General features: G+C 41.9%; 1 protein-coding gene across 4 annotated transcripts in view; it reads right to left on the bottom strand.

Moving 5' to 3' along the window:
- Nucleotides 1-301: 301 nt before the first annotated feature.
- Nucleotides 302-19,059, bottom strand: part of LOC131939634 (uncharacterized) — a 48,249-nt gene continuing 29,491 nt past the window's right edge. Inside the window, exons 15-20 of one of the 4 annotated variants that reach the window (XM_059298064.1) lie at nucleotides 17,720-17,798; nucleotides 17,320-17,432; nucleotides 12,914-13,180; nucleotides 3,490-3,615; nucleotides 2,559-2,821; nucleotides 1,208-1,325 (exon numbers count right to left, since the gene is read on the bottom strand). In XM_059298064.1, the coding sequence (XP_059154047.1) occupies nucleotides 2,567-2,821; nucleotides 3,490-3,615; nucleotides 12,914-13,180; nucleotides 17,320-17,432; nucleotides 17,720-17,798 (840 nt within the window). In that variant the 3' untranslated portion in view covers nucleotides 1,208-1,325; nucleotides 2,559-2,566. Of the gene's footprint in view, nucleotides 1,326-2,558; nucleotides 2,822-3,489; nucleotides 3,616-12,913; nucleotides 13,181-17,319; nucleotides 17,433-17,719; nucleotides 17,799-19,059 lie in introns of all 4 variants that reach the window. The other 3 variants (XM_059298066.1, XM_059298067.1, XM_059298068.1) reach the window with 3 other exon arrangements.

Raw genomic sequence — 19,059 nt, 5'->3', positions numbered from 1 at the left:
ACATGTTACATTCTGTAAACAAAACGTATATCATTCAAAATACAAGACATGTAACTTTCTTTAAACAAAACATGCAACATTCAAAATACAAGACATATAACTTTCTGTAAACAAGACATGTAACATTCTGTAAACAAAACATGCAACATTCAAAATACAAGACATGTAACTTTCTGTAAACAAGACATGCAACATTGTGTAAATAAGACATAAAAATTATGTAAACAAGACATGAAATACATTTTGAAAATAATTTTTTATTGATCGAAATTTAGACAGACCTGCGCTTGTTTTTTTTTTTTTTTTTTTTAAATCTTTTAATGGTGATCTTTAGGAGAATATATGCATTGATGTTGAGTTATTTATAGGCTGGTGAATTAGGAAATGGATTCTGATGAGTTGAATTGTGGGTAATGGGAGGCTGTTGAGTTGTGGGTAATGGGAGGCTGTTGAATTGTGGGTAATGGGAGGCTGTTGAATTGTGGGTAATGGGAGGCTGTTGAGTTGTGGGTAATGGGAGGCTGTTGAGTTGTGGGTAATGGGAGGCTGTTGAGTTGTGGGTAATGGGAGGCTGTTGAATTGTGGGTAATGGGAGGCTGTTGAATTGTGGGTAATGGGAGGCTGTTGAGTTGTGGGTAATGGGAGGCTGTTGAGTTGTGGGTAATGGGAGGCTGTTGAGTTGTGGGTAATGGGAGGCTGTTGAATTGTGGGTAATGGGAGGCTGTTCAGTTGTGGGTAATGGGAGTGAGTCAGGAGCTAACAGGCTACCAGACCAGGTATCTGGGAATAAATAAAACCATCGTGTAGACGAGATAGGTAGACAGATGTAGAGTCAAGTAAGTTTGTAGTTTGTACATCAACGTTAAAGCCACACTTTAATTGTTGGAACTAGTTAAAATTTTATCATAATTTTAACCAACGTGTCACTATTAAATGTCTGAAGTTGACTTGAACATAAGCTGAAACAGATGTAGTACAGGCTATAGACGAAAACTTATGTTTCAATGTGTAAGAAACAGAATCAGTTGGCCACAAAAATAATTAAAAACACAGAGCTGGAATGTTTTCTAAACCTAATGGCTTCAATATGAACATTTAGTAGACAAATCGTTTAACTCAGAACATTTTGAGATAAGTTTCAGACAGCTTCCAGACACACAGAGAAGCAGATACTTCAGGTGACGTCATTGGTCTGGCCACAGTAGCCCCGGGGGTGGGGGGCGGCTGTCCCTCATCCTACAGCAGACATGCTTGTCTTTGATGTCCCGGATGTAAAATTTGACACGAGAGACCGGATGTACTGAGACCTCTCGCAGGATTGTCTGCTGAGATGGAACAACATGTCTCATTAGTTCTTGCTTTTACATTGCCAAACACTATTTTACACTTTCATACCTTCATACTTCCACTCTTTCTTTCTGCCTTTAACACTTTCATACTTTTATACTTTTACACTTTCACACTTTCATTCTTCAACTCTTTCTTTCTTTCACCATTTCAATTTTTTTTTCACCCAAATGTTCACAAGTAACGTCACCAAAATGAGACAAGCATTGTATGCGAACAACTTAAACTACGTTCAGGTGTTATTCTGTTTGCATTTTATTTTACATTCGCCTTTAAAAAAAATTACCTATATAAACAAGTTTCGTACAATTTTTGTTTAAATTGTAATGACGTGCGAAACACATTTCATAGCATTCAACCCAAGTATACTTGTCAAAGAGACTAACTAGACCATAGACCAATCTACTTGTCTAAGAAACTAACTAGACCATAGACCAATCTACTTGTCTAAGAAACTAGCGATAGACCAATCTACTTGTCTAAGGAACTGACCATAGACCAATCTACTTGTCTAAGAAACTGACCATAGACCAATCTACTTGTCTAAGGAACTGACCATAGACCAATCTACTTGTCTAAGGAACTGACCATAGACCAATCTACTTGTCTAAGAAACTAGCTAGACCATAAACCAATCTACTTGTCTAAGGAACTAGCGATAGACCAATCTACTTGTCTAAGAAACTAACTAGACCATAGACCAATCTACTTGTCTAAGAAACTAGCGATAGACCAATCTACTTGTCTAAGGAACTGACCATAGACCAATCTACTTGTCTAAGGAACTGACCATAGACCAATCTACTTGTCTAAGAAACTAGCTAGACCATAAACCAATCTACTTGTCTAAGGAACTAGCGATAGACCAATCTACTTGTCTAAGGAACTAACTTGACGATAGACCAATCTACTTGTCTAAGGAACTAGCGATAGACCAATCTACTTGTCTAAGAAACTAACTAGACCATAGACCATTCTACTTGTCTAAGAAACTAACTAGACCATAGACCATTCTACTTGTCTAATGAACTAACGATAGACCAATCTACTTGTCTAAGAAACTAACTAGACCAATCTACTTGTCTAAGAAACTAACTAGACCAATCTACTTGTCTAAGAAACTAACGATAGACCAATCTACTTGTCTAAGAAACTAACTAGACCATAGACCAATCTACTTGTCTAAGAAACTAACTTGACGATAGACTAACTTGAGGACTCAGTTGAAGATCCGGCGGTACCGCACGTAATTCTCGTACGTCATCGTTGTGTTGAGCTTTGGGAACCTATAGGGGCCGGGTTCGTCTGACGGACGGCACAGGTCAAACTCCGCGTACTCAGGGGGGAGGGGCACGAGCCTGGAGCGGAGAAAGGGGTTGTCGTCCTTGACGGAGAACTCCGACTTGTAGGACTTCCTGGGCAGCATGGACTTCCGGCGGGGGGTCATGGGCACGAACCCGTGGACCAGGGTCACCTTCAAGAGAAGAGAAAATCTTTCAAACATTTTTCGTCGCGCTGGCTTCGTGAAGCTCCAGTGACGTCATCTTCCGTTGGACACGTCATCAGTCCAGAGTGGTAAGCTCGGAGTACACAAACGACTAGTAGCACTTTAACTACGCCTACTGAAAGTAGTACCTGAACTAGACCTACCGCCAGTAGCACCTTAAAGCACTTTCTGTAAGTAGCACCTCAACTAGACCTACTACAAGAAGCATCAAAACTACACTAACTACAAACACCAACTAAATAGACCTACTATAGCTCAGAATAAAATTTGAAATACTATAAAAATCAACCAAAGCGAGAACTAAGTTTATTGAACTTAAACCGGCTATTAAAAACAACTTAAATAGACACATTTTTAATTAATAAAAACGACTACCAGAAGGCCAAAATATCTCCAAAAAACATTGCCAATTTTAAAACAGAATAACACCAGAACGTGCTTATATATATATATATATATATATATATATATATATATATATATATATATATATATATATATATATATATATATATATATATAAAACGCCATAATTTAGCAGTCGTCTAGTTGAAAGACAGAACTAGGGTATCTATGACGCCTGCTAACATGCAGCATTTGCTGGACCCTGGTCACGTGATGAGGTAACTTCTCACCTGAACTGTTGCACCCTGGGGGATTTCTTTGGTGTCTGGATTGATGTGTACAGACAGGTGTCCTTCACGGTCAACTTTAGCAGACGTCTCCAGCTGGACAGGAACCCGGGGCACTTTTGGTGGGGACTGGGGACAACAAACGTTGTGGTCAGTGTGGCGAGTGTGACCTACTTAGGTCGAGTCAGGTTCTATTTTTATTTTGACATTGTATAATTCCTTATATGGAGTGATTGTGCAACAACCGGAAAATTTCCACTGACTTATTAAGGAGTCTAAGATATAGAAATTTTCCATTAAGATCTGATTGAATGATTCTGGTCAGATGACTATCCCAACCAATGGCTACATGAGTTGAGGATAATCTCCCCTGTTGCAGAAGTCTTTAATTGCCCCGCACACTCGCAACACGAGGCAGTCTACAGGGCGATTTTACCTTGATCAGACCAGGCCGTCCATATTGTCCGGCTATAGACTCTGACCATTTGAACGTGAGAGAAATTAAGTCCTGTGTGTGCCTTGCTTTCTTAAGTTGATTTAGGCTTCTAGTATAATATTACTCGTCGCTGAGTTATTCCAGAAGCTATAGCAGTGTTGTGTGGCCTGTAGTTATTTAGACAGTGTAGAAATCTGTGATAGTGTTTTTCCTACATTTTGTAAGTTGTGTTTTGATATTTTATACATTAAATATTTTAACTAGTTCAACCTTGTGTTTTGCCACAACTGTGTTCGCTGATTAAAGTTGTATGTAGATTGGATGAGTGTTAATTACAATAGTATCACTAGTTTACCCTAGACATAGAATTCGAGCCCTAGTGTGCCGTTGTGTTAGTGTTCATCCACTTAGGCCGTAAGGCATTTGCATATGATCCCGAAAAAAGAATCCGGGGACGTTCACCGTCTATTTGGCTGATAGATAGGGGACGTTACAAAGTGGGGGCTCGCCGAGATTTAGTCTGTCGTTCCAGTTGTTGGTCATATCAGTTAAATACTAAGGTTAGTTGGATTTAGTTGTTTTTATATCCAGTAGCGCAGAGTTTTGACAACGCGCGCAAGCATAGAGTTATCTAGGTCAACAGCCAGACGTGTCACGATAGGAGGTCAAGTACACGGCTCAACGCACCGTGTTAAGTTAGTGAACCTAGGCTTGTTGTGATTTGAAAGTTAGTGTTATGGAGTCTTTTTTGGCTAATCCTACTTTTGAAGAGGTCGAGAAGTTGAGTAGAAAAGTTTTGGTTAGTGTTGTTAAGGAATTGAAATTGGATTATTCTGTTACGCAGAAGTCAGAGGTGTTGAGAGATAAAATTGTTGTTCATTTCATTAATGAAGGTGTATTTGATGAAAGTTTGTTGGCGGATGTATTACTCCGCGAGGAGAAATCTCTAGAAGAGAGAGAGCTTTTATTAAAAGAAAAGGAGTTAGAGGCTAAAATTGCTTTAGATAAGAGGAGGTTGGAATTAGAGTTTGGTCAAGTTAGTGATGTCACTTCTCCGGTAGATCCAAAAAAGTTGTCGGTAGGGCAAGTGATTGCCAAATTTGGGAAATTAGTTCCTAAATTTGATGAAACAGATTTGGTCGTTTTCTTTAACTCATTTGAGAGTTTAGCGAAGACATGTGAATGGCCCGAAACTTCCATTACTGCTTTATTGAGTTCGGTCCTTACTGGGAAAGCTGCAAAAACATACCAGGCACTCTCTCACGACGTTCAAAATAACTATAGTTTGGTCAAGACTGCCATTTTGAAGGCCTACGCACTGACGCCCGAGGCCTATCGGACTAAATTCCGAACACTCCGCAAGTCACCCACTCAATCATATGTGGAATTTCTCTTTGAAAAGGAGAAAATATTCTCAAGGTGGCTACACTCTGAGGAAGTTTCTGAGTTTGAGAAACTCAGGTCACTTATCCTAAGGGAAGAATTCCTATCGTCCCTGCCTGAAGAGATACGACTACACATACTGGATAACAAGATAACTGACATCCAGAAGGCTGCTGAGTCGGCTGACACATATATGTTGGTGCATAAGAAACCACCAGTGTCAGGAAACCGCCTCAACCCTGTGCTTCCCCTTTTTGGCAGCAATCCTCCTGTTGGCCAACACGTGAAGGCATTACAGTCCAGAGAGAAACCAAGATTAACTCTCAATCGTCGAGCAGTATGCCAGTTCTGCAAAAGGCCTGGTCATCTTGTCAAGGACTGTTACAAACGTCGTCAATATAACAGAGAGGTGGTGCGTACTTCTGCGCACTATGCTCTACCCCCTCAAGCAGCCAGTTCAACTATGAACTCTAGAATTCTAAAGGACTCTAACCCTAAGTGTCCGCAAGAAGGTAGTCAAGTCTCCACACATTATGTGCAGTCACATTTTGACTGTTCTCGCCACCATCCAGTTTCTTTCGAGTCTACCGATCTCGAGAGATCGAGAAAAGTTGACTTTTCATCTTTTATTGCCGAAGCCATCATTAGCAAACCAGGTGATCCGTTGTCTCAGCGGAATATCACCGTCCTAAGAGACACAGGAGCGTCACAATCACTCCTTTTGAAAAGTTCAATGGACATTACACCTGAGACGAACACCGGAAGGATTTCCATTATCCAGGGAGTGGGGACAAAATCTACTGTAGTCCCTCTACACAAGTTTGCCCTGAAACATCATCTCGTCGAAGGTGAGGTCATTTTAGGTGTGATAGATGGTATTCCTGTCCCAGGAGTACACCTACTTCTAGGGAATGACCTTGCGGGAAGCAAAGTATACCCCTGTACGGTTTCAGACCCTTTGTCAACAGTTCCAGATAATGATAATGAACTGTATCCTGCATGCGCGGTGACAAGAAGCCAAACCAAACAATTGGCTGACATAACGTCTGAACCACACCTACCATCATCGTCAAGAAATTCGACTCCCAAATTGGAGTCTATGCTTCCAGAAAACACAAGTCTGGGCTTACCCCTGAGGATATCTCAGGAAGACATCATTAAAGCTCAACAAGTCGACGCAGAACTCAAAGCAACGGTCGAAAAATCTCTATCATCTGACGATGGAGAATATTTCTCCGAGAACGGCCTCTTCTTTCGTCGCGCTATACCAGTGATTGCCTCACCAGCCGAACCATGGTTGGGTAGAAACCAGCTGTGGGTCCCTCCACCTTATCGGCATGAAATACTTAAGCTGGCACATGACCATCCAATGTCAGCGCACCCAGGAGTCACTAAAACGACGGCGAAGATCAAAGAACTGTTCTTTTGGCCCAGAATGAGAAAAGATGTGTCGCGTTACTGCAGAAGTTGCTCGAACTGTCAGTTGGCCGGAAAGCCAAACCAGACAATTCCTAGGGCCCCTTTGAGTCCGATTCCTGTATTAGAAGAACCCTTTTCAAAAATCGTCATGGACTGTGTAGGTCCCTTGCCTAAAACCAAGGCGGGCAACGAGTACCTACTTACCTTTATGTGTTCAAGTACCCGTTTTCCCGAGGCGATTCCCGTACGGAACATTAAGGCAAAGACTGTAGTCAGAGCCATGACCCGGTTCTTCACTACCTTTGGATTACCTAGAATCGTGCAAACAGATCAAGGCAGCAACTTCACCAGTCACCATTTTCAGGAAGCACTAGCCAAGCTAGGCGTTACCCACATCACCAGCTCAGCCTACCACCCTCAGTCTCAAGGCGTACTTGAGAGGTTCCACCACACCCTCAAAACCATGCTAAGAACGTTCGCTAACAGTAACACCCAATGGGATGAGACGGTTCCTTGGATTATTTTCGCTGCGAGGGACTGTGTCCAGGACTCTTTAGGCTACTCGCCTTTTCAACTTGTGTTTGGACATTCTGTCCGTGGCCCCCTGAAGCTGATACACGAACGTTGGACAGGTACCAGTGATCATCCTGTGGAAAACTTTGACGATTTTCACGTTCGACTGAAAGCCGTGTGCGAAATGGCTCACAAGAACTTAAGAAAGGCCCAAGTGAGAATGAAAGGACTGTATGATAAGAGTTCTTGTAAACGAACATTCAATCCAGGCGACAAAGTTCTTGTGCTAGTGCCTAATCTGAACAATGCGTTATCCTTGAGATATTGTGGACCCTTTTCTGTGCATTCAAAATTAAGTGATTTGAACTATGTTGTCAATACGCCCGACAGAAGAAAGAAACAGACAGTGTATCATGTTAACTCACTGAAAAAGTATTATGATAATTGTAACAATTTTCATTCCACAGCTAAAATTACTTTACCTGTATGTTCAAATGTTTCTGATGATGTGATACATGATAAATTGAAACCCCCAAAATTGGTAAATTCTTCCTTTTTAGATAATTTGAATGTCCACCTTATGCATTTGTCCACAGAGGAAAGCCATAGATTGTCTCAGTTATTTGAGACATTTCCCTCTATTTTTGGGGATGTCCCCAAAGAAGCGAAGGTTCCACCTCATGATGTAGACGTAGGTGACGCAAAACCCATTAAACAACACCCCTATAGAGTTAACCCGGAAAAAGCTGCTTTGATAAAGGATGAAATTGACTATATGCTCAAGAATGATATCATTGAGCCCAGTTTCAGCAACTGGAGTTCCCCATGTCTCCTAGTACCGAAAGACGGTGGATCTTTCAGGTTTGTGACCGACTTTAGGAAGGTGAATGCGCTCACCAAAGCTGATTCCTATCCATTACCTCGGATAGAGGACGTTATTGATAAAGTTGGTCAGGCTAAGATAATTTCCAAAATTGATTTACTTTCAGGATACTGGCAAATCCCCTTATCTGACCGTGCAAAAGAAATATCTGCTTTTGTAACCCCTAATGGTTTTTATAGATACAAACGTATGCCTTTTGGTATGCGCAATGCTGGTCAAACTTTCCAGAGGGTCATTAACTCTGTCATTGCTGACATAGACCAATGTGAGGCCTACATAGATGATATAGTTGTATTTTCTAATACTTTTGAAGAACATATTGTTCAGTTGACTAACCTTTTTAGAAAATTGTCTGAAGTGAATTTTACTGTAAACTTACATAAAAGTGATTTCTGTAAAGCTTCAATTACCTATTTGGGTTATCAAGTGGGAACGAACCAAGTTCGGCCCATTGAAGCTAAAGTAGATGCTATTGTAAGGTTACCACCTCCCAAAAATTGTAAAGAGATCAAAAAGTTCCTTGGGATGGCTGGTTACTATAGACGGTTCTGTCAAAACTTTTCAGCTATTGCTGAACCTCTTACTGCATTATTGAAAAAGGGTGTTGAGTTTAAATGGTCAAATAAATGTCAAGAAGCTTTTTTAACCATTAAGTCATTCCTATCTAATGCTCCTGTTATGGCTGCGCCAGATTTCAGCAAGCCCTTTAAACTTGCCATTGATGCTAGCAACTTAGCCATTGGCTCAGTCCTATTTCAAGAAGACAACATGGGAATTGACCATCCCATTGCCTTTTTTTCCAGGAAGTTAAATGAAAACCAAAAGAATTATTCTACTATTGAAAAAGAGGCTTTAGCTTTGGTTTTGTCATTACAACATTTTGAAGTCTATGTCTCTTCTTCAACCAATCCAGTCAGAGTGTTTTCTGACCATGATCCCCTGAAATTTGCCTCTAAGTTAGGACAGACAAATCAAAGAATATTGAGGTGGTGCTTATATTTCCAAAATTTTAATCTGGAAATTTCACACATTAAGGGTAGTGATAATGTTGTGGCTGATTGTTTGTCAAGGATGTAAAATCTTATTGCACACATTAATCATGTGACATGTTTTGTGGTTCATTAAGACCACACACAAGTGTTGTGTTTTAACATGGAAATGAGTGGTATGATTTTTGATTTTTTTACAAAATTCCAATTCTATTGAATATTTTGTTTATTTCCAGGTGAACCTTAATTAAAGGTGGTTTTTGATTCTATGTAATCTTTTATAATAATATGTCTCTTATGACTCAATTGATATTGTAGCTAGTCATTGAAATAAAGGTCTTACCCTGGCGGGTTTACCACTTTTAATATTCTCATGGAAAAATTGTAATACCCTTTTTTGAGGGATTTTGATGTATAATTACTTTTTGAAGGGTTACTTCCCTTTTACCAATTGTAAAAGTTGGAGTTACTTCCCTTTTATGTTCAGGGATATTTTCATCTGGTATTATGATTTTGATTGCCTACATTTGTAAAACATTTTTTTTTATTTCATTGCCAGATTGGTTCCTTATGTATGTTTTTGTGGAACCTATCTGTCACTTCCAAAAAGGGAGGGGATGTGACCTACTTAGGTCGAGTCAGGTTCTATTTTTATTTTGACATTGTATAATTCCTTATATGGAGTGATTGTGCAACAACCGGAAAATTTCCACTGACTTATTAAGGAGTCTAAGATATAGAAATTTTCCATTAAGATCTGATTGAATGATTCTGGTCAGATGACTATCCCAACCAATGGCTACATGAGTTGAGGATAATCTCCCCTGTTGCAGAAGTCTTTAATTGCCCCGCACACTCGCAACACGAGGCAGTCTACAGGGCGATTTTACCTTGATCAGACCAGGCCGTCCATATTGTCCGGCTATAGACTCTGACCATTTGAACGTGAGAGAAATTAAGTCCTGTGTGTGCCTTGCTTTCTTAAGTTGATTTAGGCTTCTAGTATAATATTACTCGTCGCTGAGTTATTCCAGAAGCTATAGCAGTGTTGTGTGGCCTGTAGTTATTTAGACAGTGTAGAAATCTGTGATAGTGTTTTTCCTACATTTTGTAAGTTGTGTTTTGATATTTTATACATTAAATATTTTAACTAGTTCAACCTTGTGTTTTGCCACAACTGTGTTCGCTGATTAAAGTTGTATGTAGATTGGATGAGTGTTAATTACAATAGTATCACTAGTTTACCCTAGACATAGAATTCGAGCCCTAGTGTGCCGTTGTGTTAGTGTTCATCCACTTAGGCCGTAAGGCATTTGCATATGATCCCGAAAAAAGAATCCGGGGACGTTCACCGTCTATTTGGCTGATAGATAGGGGACGTTACACGAGGCAAGGGTTAATTCTAGTGGTACTGGGCACTTTTGGACGACAAAAGCTGTGTTCAGTTTGGCGAGTCAAGGGTTAATTCAAGTAGGCTTTACTGTTTTAAAAAATGGGCTTTACGGTAGATAAAAATGATTCACCAGAGTTAATGTGACTGTGATGAATGAAGCCACTAAAATACGAGGCTGTGTGCTTAAGCCTGAAACAACTTGATTTAGTTAAACAGAAAATTTTTTGAAAGACAGTTTGCTTTAAAACATTCATGAAGTCAAATATCTAGCTACAAAATCAGTGAATCTATCACTCCTCACTGACCAAAGGTCAGTCTTGTCTGAAGTATGTATCTCGTTCTTTTTCCTTGAACTTTGTTAGCAGCAACTAATCAAATCTACTGTGAGAAGCTGCGCAAATTTTCACTTGAGGTGTCTCACTATTTATAAGGTAAAAATTCCTTCAGGCAGTTGGTTTGTCATTGATAGACTGGGCTGGAAGCAGTGTTTCTTCCAGACTTTTTTCTCCGGGGGGGGGGGGGGGGGGCGGGGCACTTACGATTTTCGGGGGCGGGGGGCGGGAACACAGTTAAAAGTATATATTTTCTATATAAATTCCATTTCGTTCGGGGGGGGGGGCGGTAGACTTTCTTCGGGAGGGGGGGGGGGGGGGGGCTGGAAAGATGCACTTACATTTGTCGGAGGTGGTGGCTGTTGGAAGTCACTCACTTTTGTGGGAGGTGGTGTTGTAAGAGGGGTCACTCACCTTTGTGTGAGGTGGTGTTGTAAGAGGGGTCACTCACCTTTGTGGGGGGTGGTGTTGTAAGAGGGGTTACTCACCTTTGTGGGGGGTGGTGTTGTAAGAGGGGTTACTCACCTTTGTGGGGGGTGGTGTTGTAAGAGGGGTTACTCACCTTTGTGTGAGGTGGTGTTGTAAGAGGGGTCACTCACCTTTGTGTGAGGTGGTGTTGTAAGAGGGGTCACTCACCTTTGTGGGGGGTGGTGTTGTAAGAGGGGTTACTCACCTTTGTGGGGGGTGGTGTTGTAAGAGGGGTTACTCACCTTTGTGGGGGGTGGTGTTGTAAGAGGGGTTACTCACCTTTGTGGGGGGTGGTGTTGTAAGAGGGGTTACTCACCTTTGTGGGGGGTGGTGTTGTAAGAGGGGTTACTCACCTTTGTGGGGGGTGGTGTTGTAAGAGGGGTTACTCACCTTTGTGGGGGGTGGTGTTGTAAGAGGGGTTACTCACCTTTAAGGGAGGTGGCGTTGTAAGAGGGGTTACTCACCTTTAAGGGAGGTGGTGTTGTAAGAGGGGTCACTCACCTTTGTGTGAGGTGGTGTTGTAAGAGGGGTCACTCACCTTTGTGTGAGGTGGTGTTGTAAGAGGGGTCACTCACCTTTGTGTGAGGTGGTGTTGTAAGAGGGGTCACTCACCTTTGTGTGAGGTGGTGTTGTAAGAGGGGTTACTCACCTTTGTGTGAGGTGGTGTTGTAAGAGGGGTCACTCACCTTTGTGTGAGGTGGTGTTGTAAGAGGAGTCACTCACCTTTGTGGGGGGTGGTGTTGTAAGAGGGGTTACTCACCTTTGTGGGGGGTGGTGTTGTAAGAGGGGTTACTCACCTTTGTGGGGGGTGGTGTTGTAAGAGGGGTTACTCACCTTTGTGGGGGGTGGTGTTGTAAGAGGGGTCACTCACCTTTGTGTGAGGTGGTGTTGTAAGAGGGGTTACTCACCTTTGTGTGAGGTGGTGTTGTAAGAGGGGTCACTCACCTTTGTGGGGGGTGGTGTTGTAAGAGGGGTCACTCACCTTTGTGTGAGGTGGTGTTGTAAGAGGGGTCACTCACCTTTGTGGGGGGTGGTGTTGTAAGAGGGGTTACTCACCTTTGTGGGGGGTGGTGTTGTAAGAGGGGTTACTCACCTTTGTGGGGGGTGGTGTTGTAAGAGGGGTTACTCACCTTTGTGGGGGGTGGTGTTGTAAGAGGGGTTACTCACCTTTGTGGGGGGTGGTGTTGTAAGAGGGGTTACTCACCTTTAAGGGAGGTGGCGTTGTAAGAGGGGTTACTCACCTTTGTGGGGGGTGGTGTTGTAAGAGGGGTCACTCACCTTTAAGGGAGGTGGTGTTGTAAGAGGGGTTACTCACCTTTAAGGGAGGTGGTGTTGTAAGAGGGGTTACTCACCTTTGTGGGGGGTGGTGTTGTAAGAGGGGTTACTCACCTTTAAGGGAGGTGGCGTTGTAAGAGGGGTTACTCACCTTTGTGGGAGGTGGCGTTGTAAGAGGGGTTACTCACCTTTAAGGGGGGTGGTGTTGTAAGAGGGGTTACTCACCTTTAAGGGAGGTGGTGTTGTAAGAGGGGTTACTCACCTTTAAGGGGGGTGGTGTTGTAAGAGGGGTTACTCACCTTTAAGGGGGGTGGTGTTGTAAGAGGTGTCACTCACCTTTGACCGTATGGGTGGCAGTGGTGACAGGTGTTGTAGGGTGAACTCAGGCCCAGGTTTCCCCGCCTCCCCCACCTTGTACTTTTGACTGTAGGGCAGCTCAGCAAATGTGGGCGGTGGCGTTCGTAATGGGCGTGGTTCTGGGTGGCCGGAGAGGCGTGGCACGGGAGGTTTTCTGGGCGGAGACTGAGGCTCTGGTGGGGGGAGCCAAGGCTTTCTCTTGAATAGTGGTGAGGTGTAGTGTTTGCTGGCACCAGGGGGCGGAGCCTACATTTGATTGACAAATCGGTTGTGGTCAGTTAAATTATTATATACAATAAAACATGAGCTACTTTAATTAGCCAAACCTTTATACTCGTATAACCACAAACCAAGCCTAAATCCTACCCAGACCAATTTCACTAACCCGTCCCTAACCCAAAAACCAACAGAAAAGAAACATCCGTGTAATTGTTGGCGGGGAATTTGAACAAGCGTGAATTACACATTAGTTTAAAATGTCTTAGAGGGAGCCACCGAATGCATCACATCATCGAAGTGTTGAACAAGGGTCTGAACAAAACATAAGGTCTGAACAAAACACGGCCTGAACAAAACACGGCCTGAACAAAATACGGCCTGAGCAAAACATGGGGTTTGAACAAAACATACGGTCTGAACAAAATATACGGGCTGAACATAACATACGGTCTGAACAAAATATACGGGCTGAACATAACATACGGTCTGAACAAAACATAAGGTCTGAACAAAACACGGCCTGAACAAAACACGGCCTGAACAAAATACGGCCTGAGCAAAACATGGGGTTTGAACAAAACATACGGTCTGAACAAAATATACGGTCTGAACAAAACACGGCCTGAACAAATCACGGCCTGAACAAAACATACGTTCTGAACAAAACATACGGTCTGAACAAAACACGGTCTGAACAAAACATACGGTCTGAACAAAACATACGGTCTGAACATAACATACGGTCTGAACAAAACATACGGTCTGAACGGTGCCCTGTCAAAACGGCCCGGGACAAATCGGCCCCGTCAAAACGGCCCCGTTAATACGACCCCGTCAAATCGACTCCCGACAAACCGACCCCGTCAAAATAGCCCCGTCAAAAGGGCCCCGACTTATTGGCTCCCGTCAAATGGGCTCCCGTCATATTGACTTGCGACATATAGGCTCCCGACAAATGGGCTCCCGACATTTAGGCTCCCGACAAATGGACTCCCGACATATTAACCCCTGACAAATAGGCTCAGGACATATTGGCTCCCGACAAAGCGGCTTCCGACATATTGGCTCCCGACATAAGGGCTCAAGACAAATGGGCTCCCGACAAATGGGCTCACGACATTTTGGCTACCGACAAATGGGCTCCCGACATATTGGCTCCCGGCAATTGGGCTCCCGACATATTGGCTTTTGACAAAATGACTCCCGACATATTGGCTCCAGAAAAATGAATGATATGACCACTATTGGCATAAAAGTAACCATTGTGTCCTACCTCCAATACCACCATGACCTCTTTTTAATGCCCGAATGAAATTATTTTTTCATGAACCAACATTAATTCACAAATCGAGCCCTTAACAACTAAATTCCACCAATTCTAAAGTTTTGATAATGTTTAATTTACAACAGAAAAGATCTGTTGCTTAAAAGCGAGCACAGAAGTGTAAATGTATGATATACATGATGTTAACATGATAACAGCATTTTGTTTTGATAACCTACAAGAACAGTGGCGTAGCGAGGTCGGGTGTCACCCGGTGCGGCACTTAATGGTGTCACCCCCCCAGTGGCGTTGCGACCCTTCCCGGGGACAAACTTTCAAGTTTTCGATTTGCACCCCCCCCCCCCCAAACTTTCGATTTGCACCTCCACCCCCTCAACTTTTTCTCTATATATTTTGCTATTTTTGCCTTTGTGTCACCCCCCTAAATGGTGTCACCCGGTGCCGTCCGCACCCCCCCCCCCCCCCGCCCCTCCCCTCGCTACGCCCCTGTACAAGCATATTGCAGTTAGGAAGGTACAGCGTGGACCCTTCTCCCCACACAATGAGTTGGAACAGCCTATAACCGACTCAATTATGGATGTCATAGATAGATGACCCTTAAATTAAAACATACTATATTTTATAATAGATCAACTAATATAAAAATAAGGCCTGCCGAACAAGAGATGCATACGTTGTATTACATAAGAGTGTTGGATAAGCTAACTCTAAAGAATATTGATGAAGGGGTCCCACTGGCAGATGTCATATTCAATGAGACCGCTTTGCCGGGAGACTTAGTCTCTACAGAAACGGTATTGTTAGTGCAGTGGCGTAGCTAGGATTTTTGGGCCCCTATGCAAAAATTATCAGTGGGCCCCTTCGTCAGCCGTTAGGCCAGTGGCGTCGCTAGGTCGGGTCTCACCCGGTGCGGCACTTCGTATTGTCACCCCCTCCCAGGAAACAAAGCATATATATATATATATATATATATATATATATATATATATATATATATATATATATATATGTGTGTGTGTGTGTGTGTGTCGGCCTACATAGGCCTAAAATTTATATATATGCCACATACTGGTACACGTACGTGTTTAAACTTTAATCACTGCTGACTTAATAGTAACGATGTTTATCTACAGTCTGTTTATAATACAGTTGGATGTAGCATTGTTTTCTTTATAGTTTACGTTTACGTCGTGGTGTCACCCCCCCCCCCCCCTCTTGATATAATTTTCGATTTGTACTTAGAAGACTATTTAACTTTAACTAATGGATCTGGAAAATGGCATTTCATTCTATAAATTTTTCAATTTTTTGCCTTTGGTGTCACCCCCCCCCCCTAAATGGTGTCACCCGTTGCGGTCCGCACCCCCCGCCTCGCCTTCGCTACGCCTCTGCGTTAGGCTACAGAGGAGTTAAACGAAGAGATCAACTTCTACTTACGATGGATATTTTTTAATATATAAATATTCTGAAGGCAACATTTTGTATTTTATATGTCCTGATTTTGTATTTATACTATATTATTATGCTTGCCTACTACTGCTAAAAAGTTTATTTATAGGCTGATTCTCTCAATGTCTTGCACGACAAAGTGATATAGCCTGTAGTGTTATTATAACGATTGGGCTCTGTTTGACCCACAAACACTGAATCCCACTGCCGAAACGGTGGGAGGGGGGGGGGGGCTTTTTGGAACTTTTAACCTTTTTCTTTTTTTAAATTATTTATATGTAACAAATATTAAAATTCCATTGTAAAAGTTTTAATTTTTTATGAGGGAAAAGGGCCCCTATGTGCCTTGGGCCCCCATGCCTTGCTTACGCTAGCTTTACGGTAGCTACGCCATTGGGTCAGTGGTCCTTTTGTCTGGAGCCAAATTGACAGGAGCCTTTTTGTCGGGAGCCAAAATGACGCTAGCCTATTTGTCGGGAGTCGTAATGACGGGGGCCGTTTTGTGGAGAAACTAAATGGCGGGAGCCTATTTGTCGGGAGTCGTAATGACGGGGGCCGTTTTGTGGAAAAAACTAAATGACGGGAGACTATATGTCGGGAGCCAAAATGACGGGAGCCTATTTGTCAGGAGCCTTATTGACTGGAGCCCTTTTGTCGGGAGCCTATATAACGGGAGCCTATTTGTCGGTAGCCTAAATGACGGGAGCCTATTTGTCGGGAGCCTATATGACGGGGTCCATATGTCGCTGGCCCTTTTGACGGGGCCGATTTGACGGGGTCGTTTTGACGGGGTCGTTTTGTCGGGGTCGTTTTGACGGGGCCGTTTCGTCATTGGCCGAATTGACGCCGCACGGTCTGAACAAAACACGGTCTGAACAAAACATACGGTCTGAACAAAACATACGGTCTGAACATAACATACGGTCTGAACAAAATATACGGGCTGAACATAACATACGGTCTGAACATAACATACGGTCTGAACAAAATATACGGGCTGAACAAAACATACGGTCTGAACAAAATATACGGGCTGAACATAACATACGGTCTGAACAAAATATACGGGCTGAACATAACATACGGTCTGAACAAAATATACGGGCTGAACATAACATACGGCCTGAACAAAACATACGGCCTGAACAAAACACGGCCTGAACAAAACACGGCCTGACCAAAATATACGGTCTGAAAGCCAAGTATCTCAATATGATGGGAATGTTAAACAAAAAGCTAAAACTAATTAACTGAGGGAATTGTGACTTCCAGTTTTCGGGATTATGACGTCACGTTACATGTACTGTGACGTCACGTTGATAAAGTGTGACCTCACAATCCAAGAATTATCTTGCCTGTACTGTGACGTCAATGTCCTTAAACTGTGACGTCACTCTCCTAAAACTGTGACGTGAGAGTGCGAGGTTCTCACCCCTGTGTATTTGACTGGATGCCTGGGTTTCTCGTACGAGCTGAGCGGTGCGAGGAGTTTTGTGTTGACGAATGGCGGGACGTACTTGACAGGTGGAGGCGGAGGTGCGGGTTCTAGTCCATGGTGGGCCAGGAGAAAAAAAAGTTTGTTCATCAAATGTTTTTCTTTTGTAAAAAAATTTCATATATATATATATATATATATATATATATATATATATATATATATATATATATATATATATATATATATATATATATATATATATATATATATATATATATATATATATATATATATATATATATATATATATATATATGTATACTTAAAGAAGTCTGTTCTTGAATTACTAACATACTACCACCACCTTATATTACTACTGAAATAATGTTTCTACCTGCTGGTGCTTCCTCAACTGGTGCTGGTTTTTTCTTCTTCTTTCTTTTCTTTTTCTTTCTTTTCTTCTTTTTCGCGGTCTGTTGAAAGACATCAGAGAACAACAGTTGGAACAAACATACATGTGTCTACTTGAACTGTTGATCTAGCTATGATCTAAAGACGTGAGAAGAATCTTCGTTGAATAGGACTAAGATATCAAAGTGTTCCCCAATCATGTGGACATTAGCACAGAGCAGCTGGATTATAGCTAAAGGATTCTCCTGGTATAACATAACTACGCAGCAATCACAAGTACCTATTAACATATAAATATAAAGTAAACACCATTGCATGCTAATGACAAGTGCACCAACAACTTCACATTACCCAGATAATGACATGAACCAACTTTAAAGGAAGAAAGTAATCGATAAATGGCCTGTCAAGGTTAATGACCTGGTATGTTTACTACTGGGGTTTAATTGTTTAATTAGTGCTGCAAGTCAACAGTCTAGTGATTGCTCATTGGAAAAATAACAAATGCACAAAAAAACACTAAAAAAAAACCACAGTTATTTAGATTTCTTCACACAAAAAAACCAGTTCTTCATTTACAACAGACACAGAAAATACAAGTATGTATGATCAGTTTGAGTCAATTGTGTAGATTAAAAAAAAAGATTAACGTCACCAGGGTAATATGGTATAACTTAGCTGTCTTGTGTTCTATACGTAGACCAATTCGACCGAAAAATCTGGAAAGACATTGACACAGACAAAACAAAATACGAAGTAAAATATACGACAACATTGAGCGCAGATAATACTGACAATTGCCTAGGTAGATAGATATGAATATGAGGGCGGGGGGGGGGGGGATGTCGGTCCGGCATGCTGACAACAGGTTGGTGATTGCATCATTAATTACGTATTTTCCAATTAAGCAAATCTGAGGTAGTTAAGTAGAGTATTATTTCAAGAGAACAAAGCAGCAAGAAAAAAAGTATTTGTGTGTGTGTGTACGTCCTTACAAGATAACGATCGCGGCATATAATATTCGGAGTGTTGATGTTACCTGAGTCTAACAATATTCTCCTCTGAATATAGGTGTGTTAGGTTGCTTGTAATATTGTGATATAATAGGATATGTTTACTGTTAGGGTCAGAAATTAGGGTGAGGGCGATGGTAGGAATCGGGTTAGGGTTAGATACTTATATTAGAATGGTATACTATCAATAACCTACCCCCTCCCCTTTTTAAAAAAAAATATTGTGGCATTATCGGATACAGATGTAACACATAACCCTAATGTTCTAAACCCGAATATGTTTTATGGCGATGTTTTCTGTTAACGCTTT

The sequence above is a fragment of the Physella acuta genome, unplaced genomic scaffold, assembly GCF_028476545.2.
Source record: "Physella acuta isolate Inbredline_101_S28 unplaced genomic scaffold, ASM2847654v3 ptg000285l, whole genome shotgun sequence".
Taxonomy (NCBI): domain Eukaryota; kingdom Metazoa; phylum Mollusca; class Gastropoda; family Physidae; genus Physella; species Physella acuta.
This window is presented reverse-complemented; position numbering and strand designations above follow the sequence as displayed.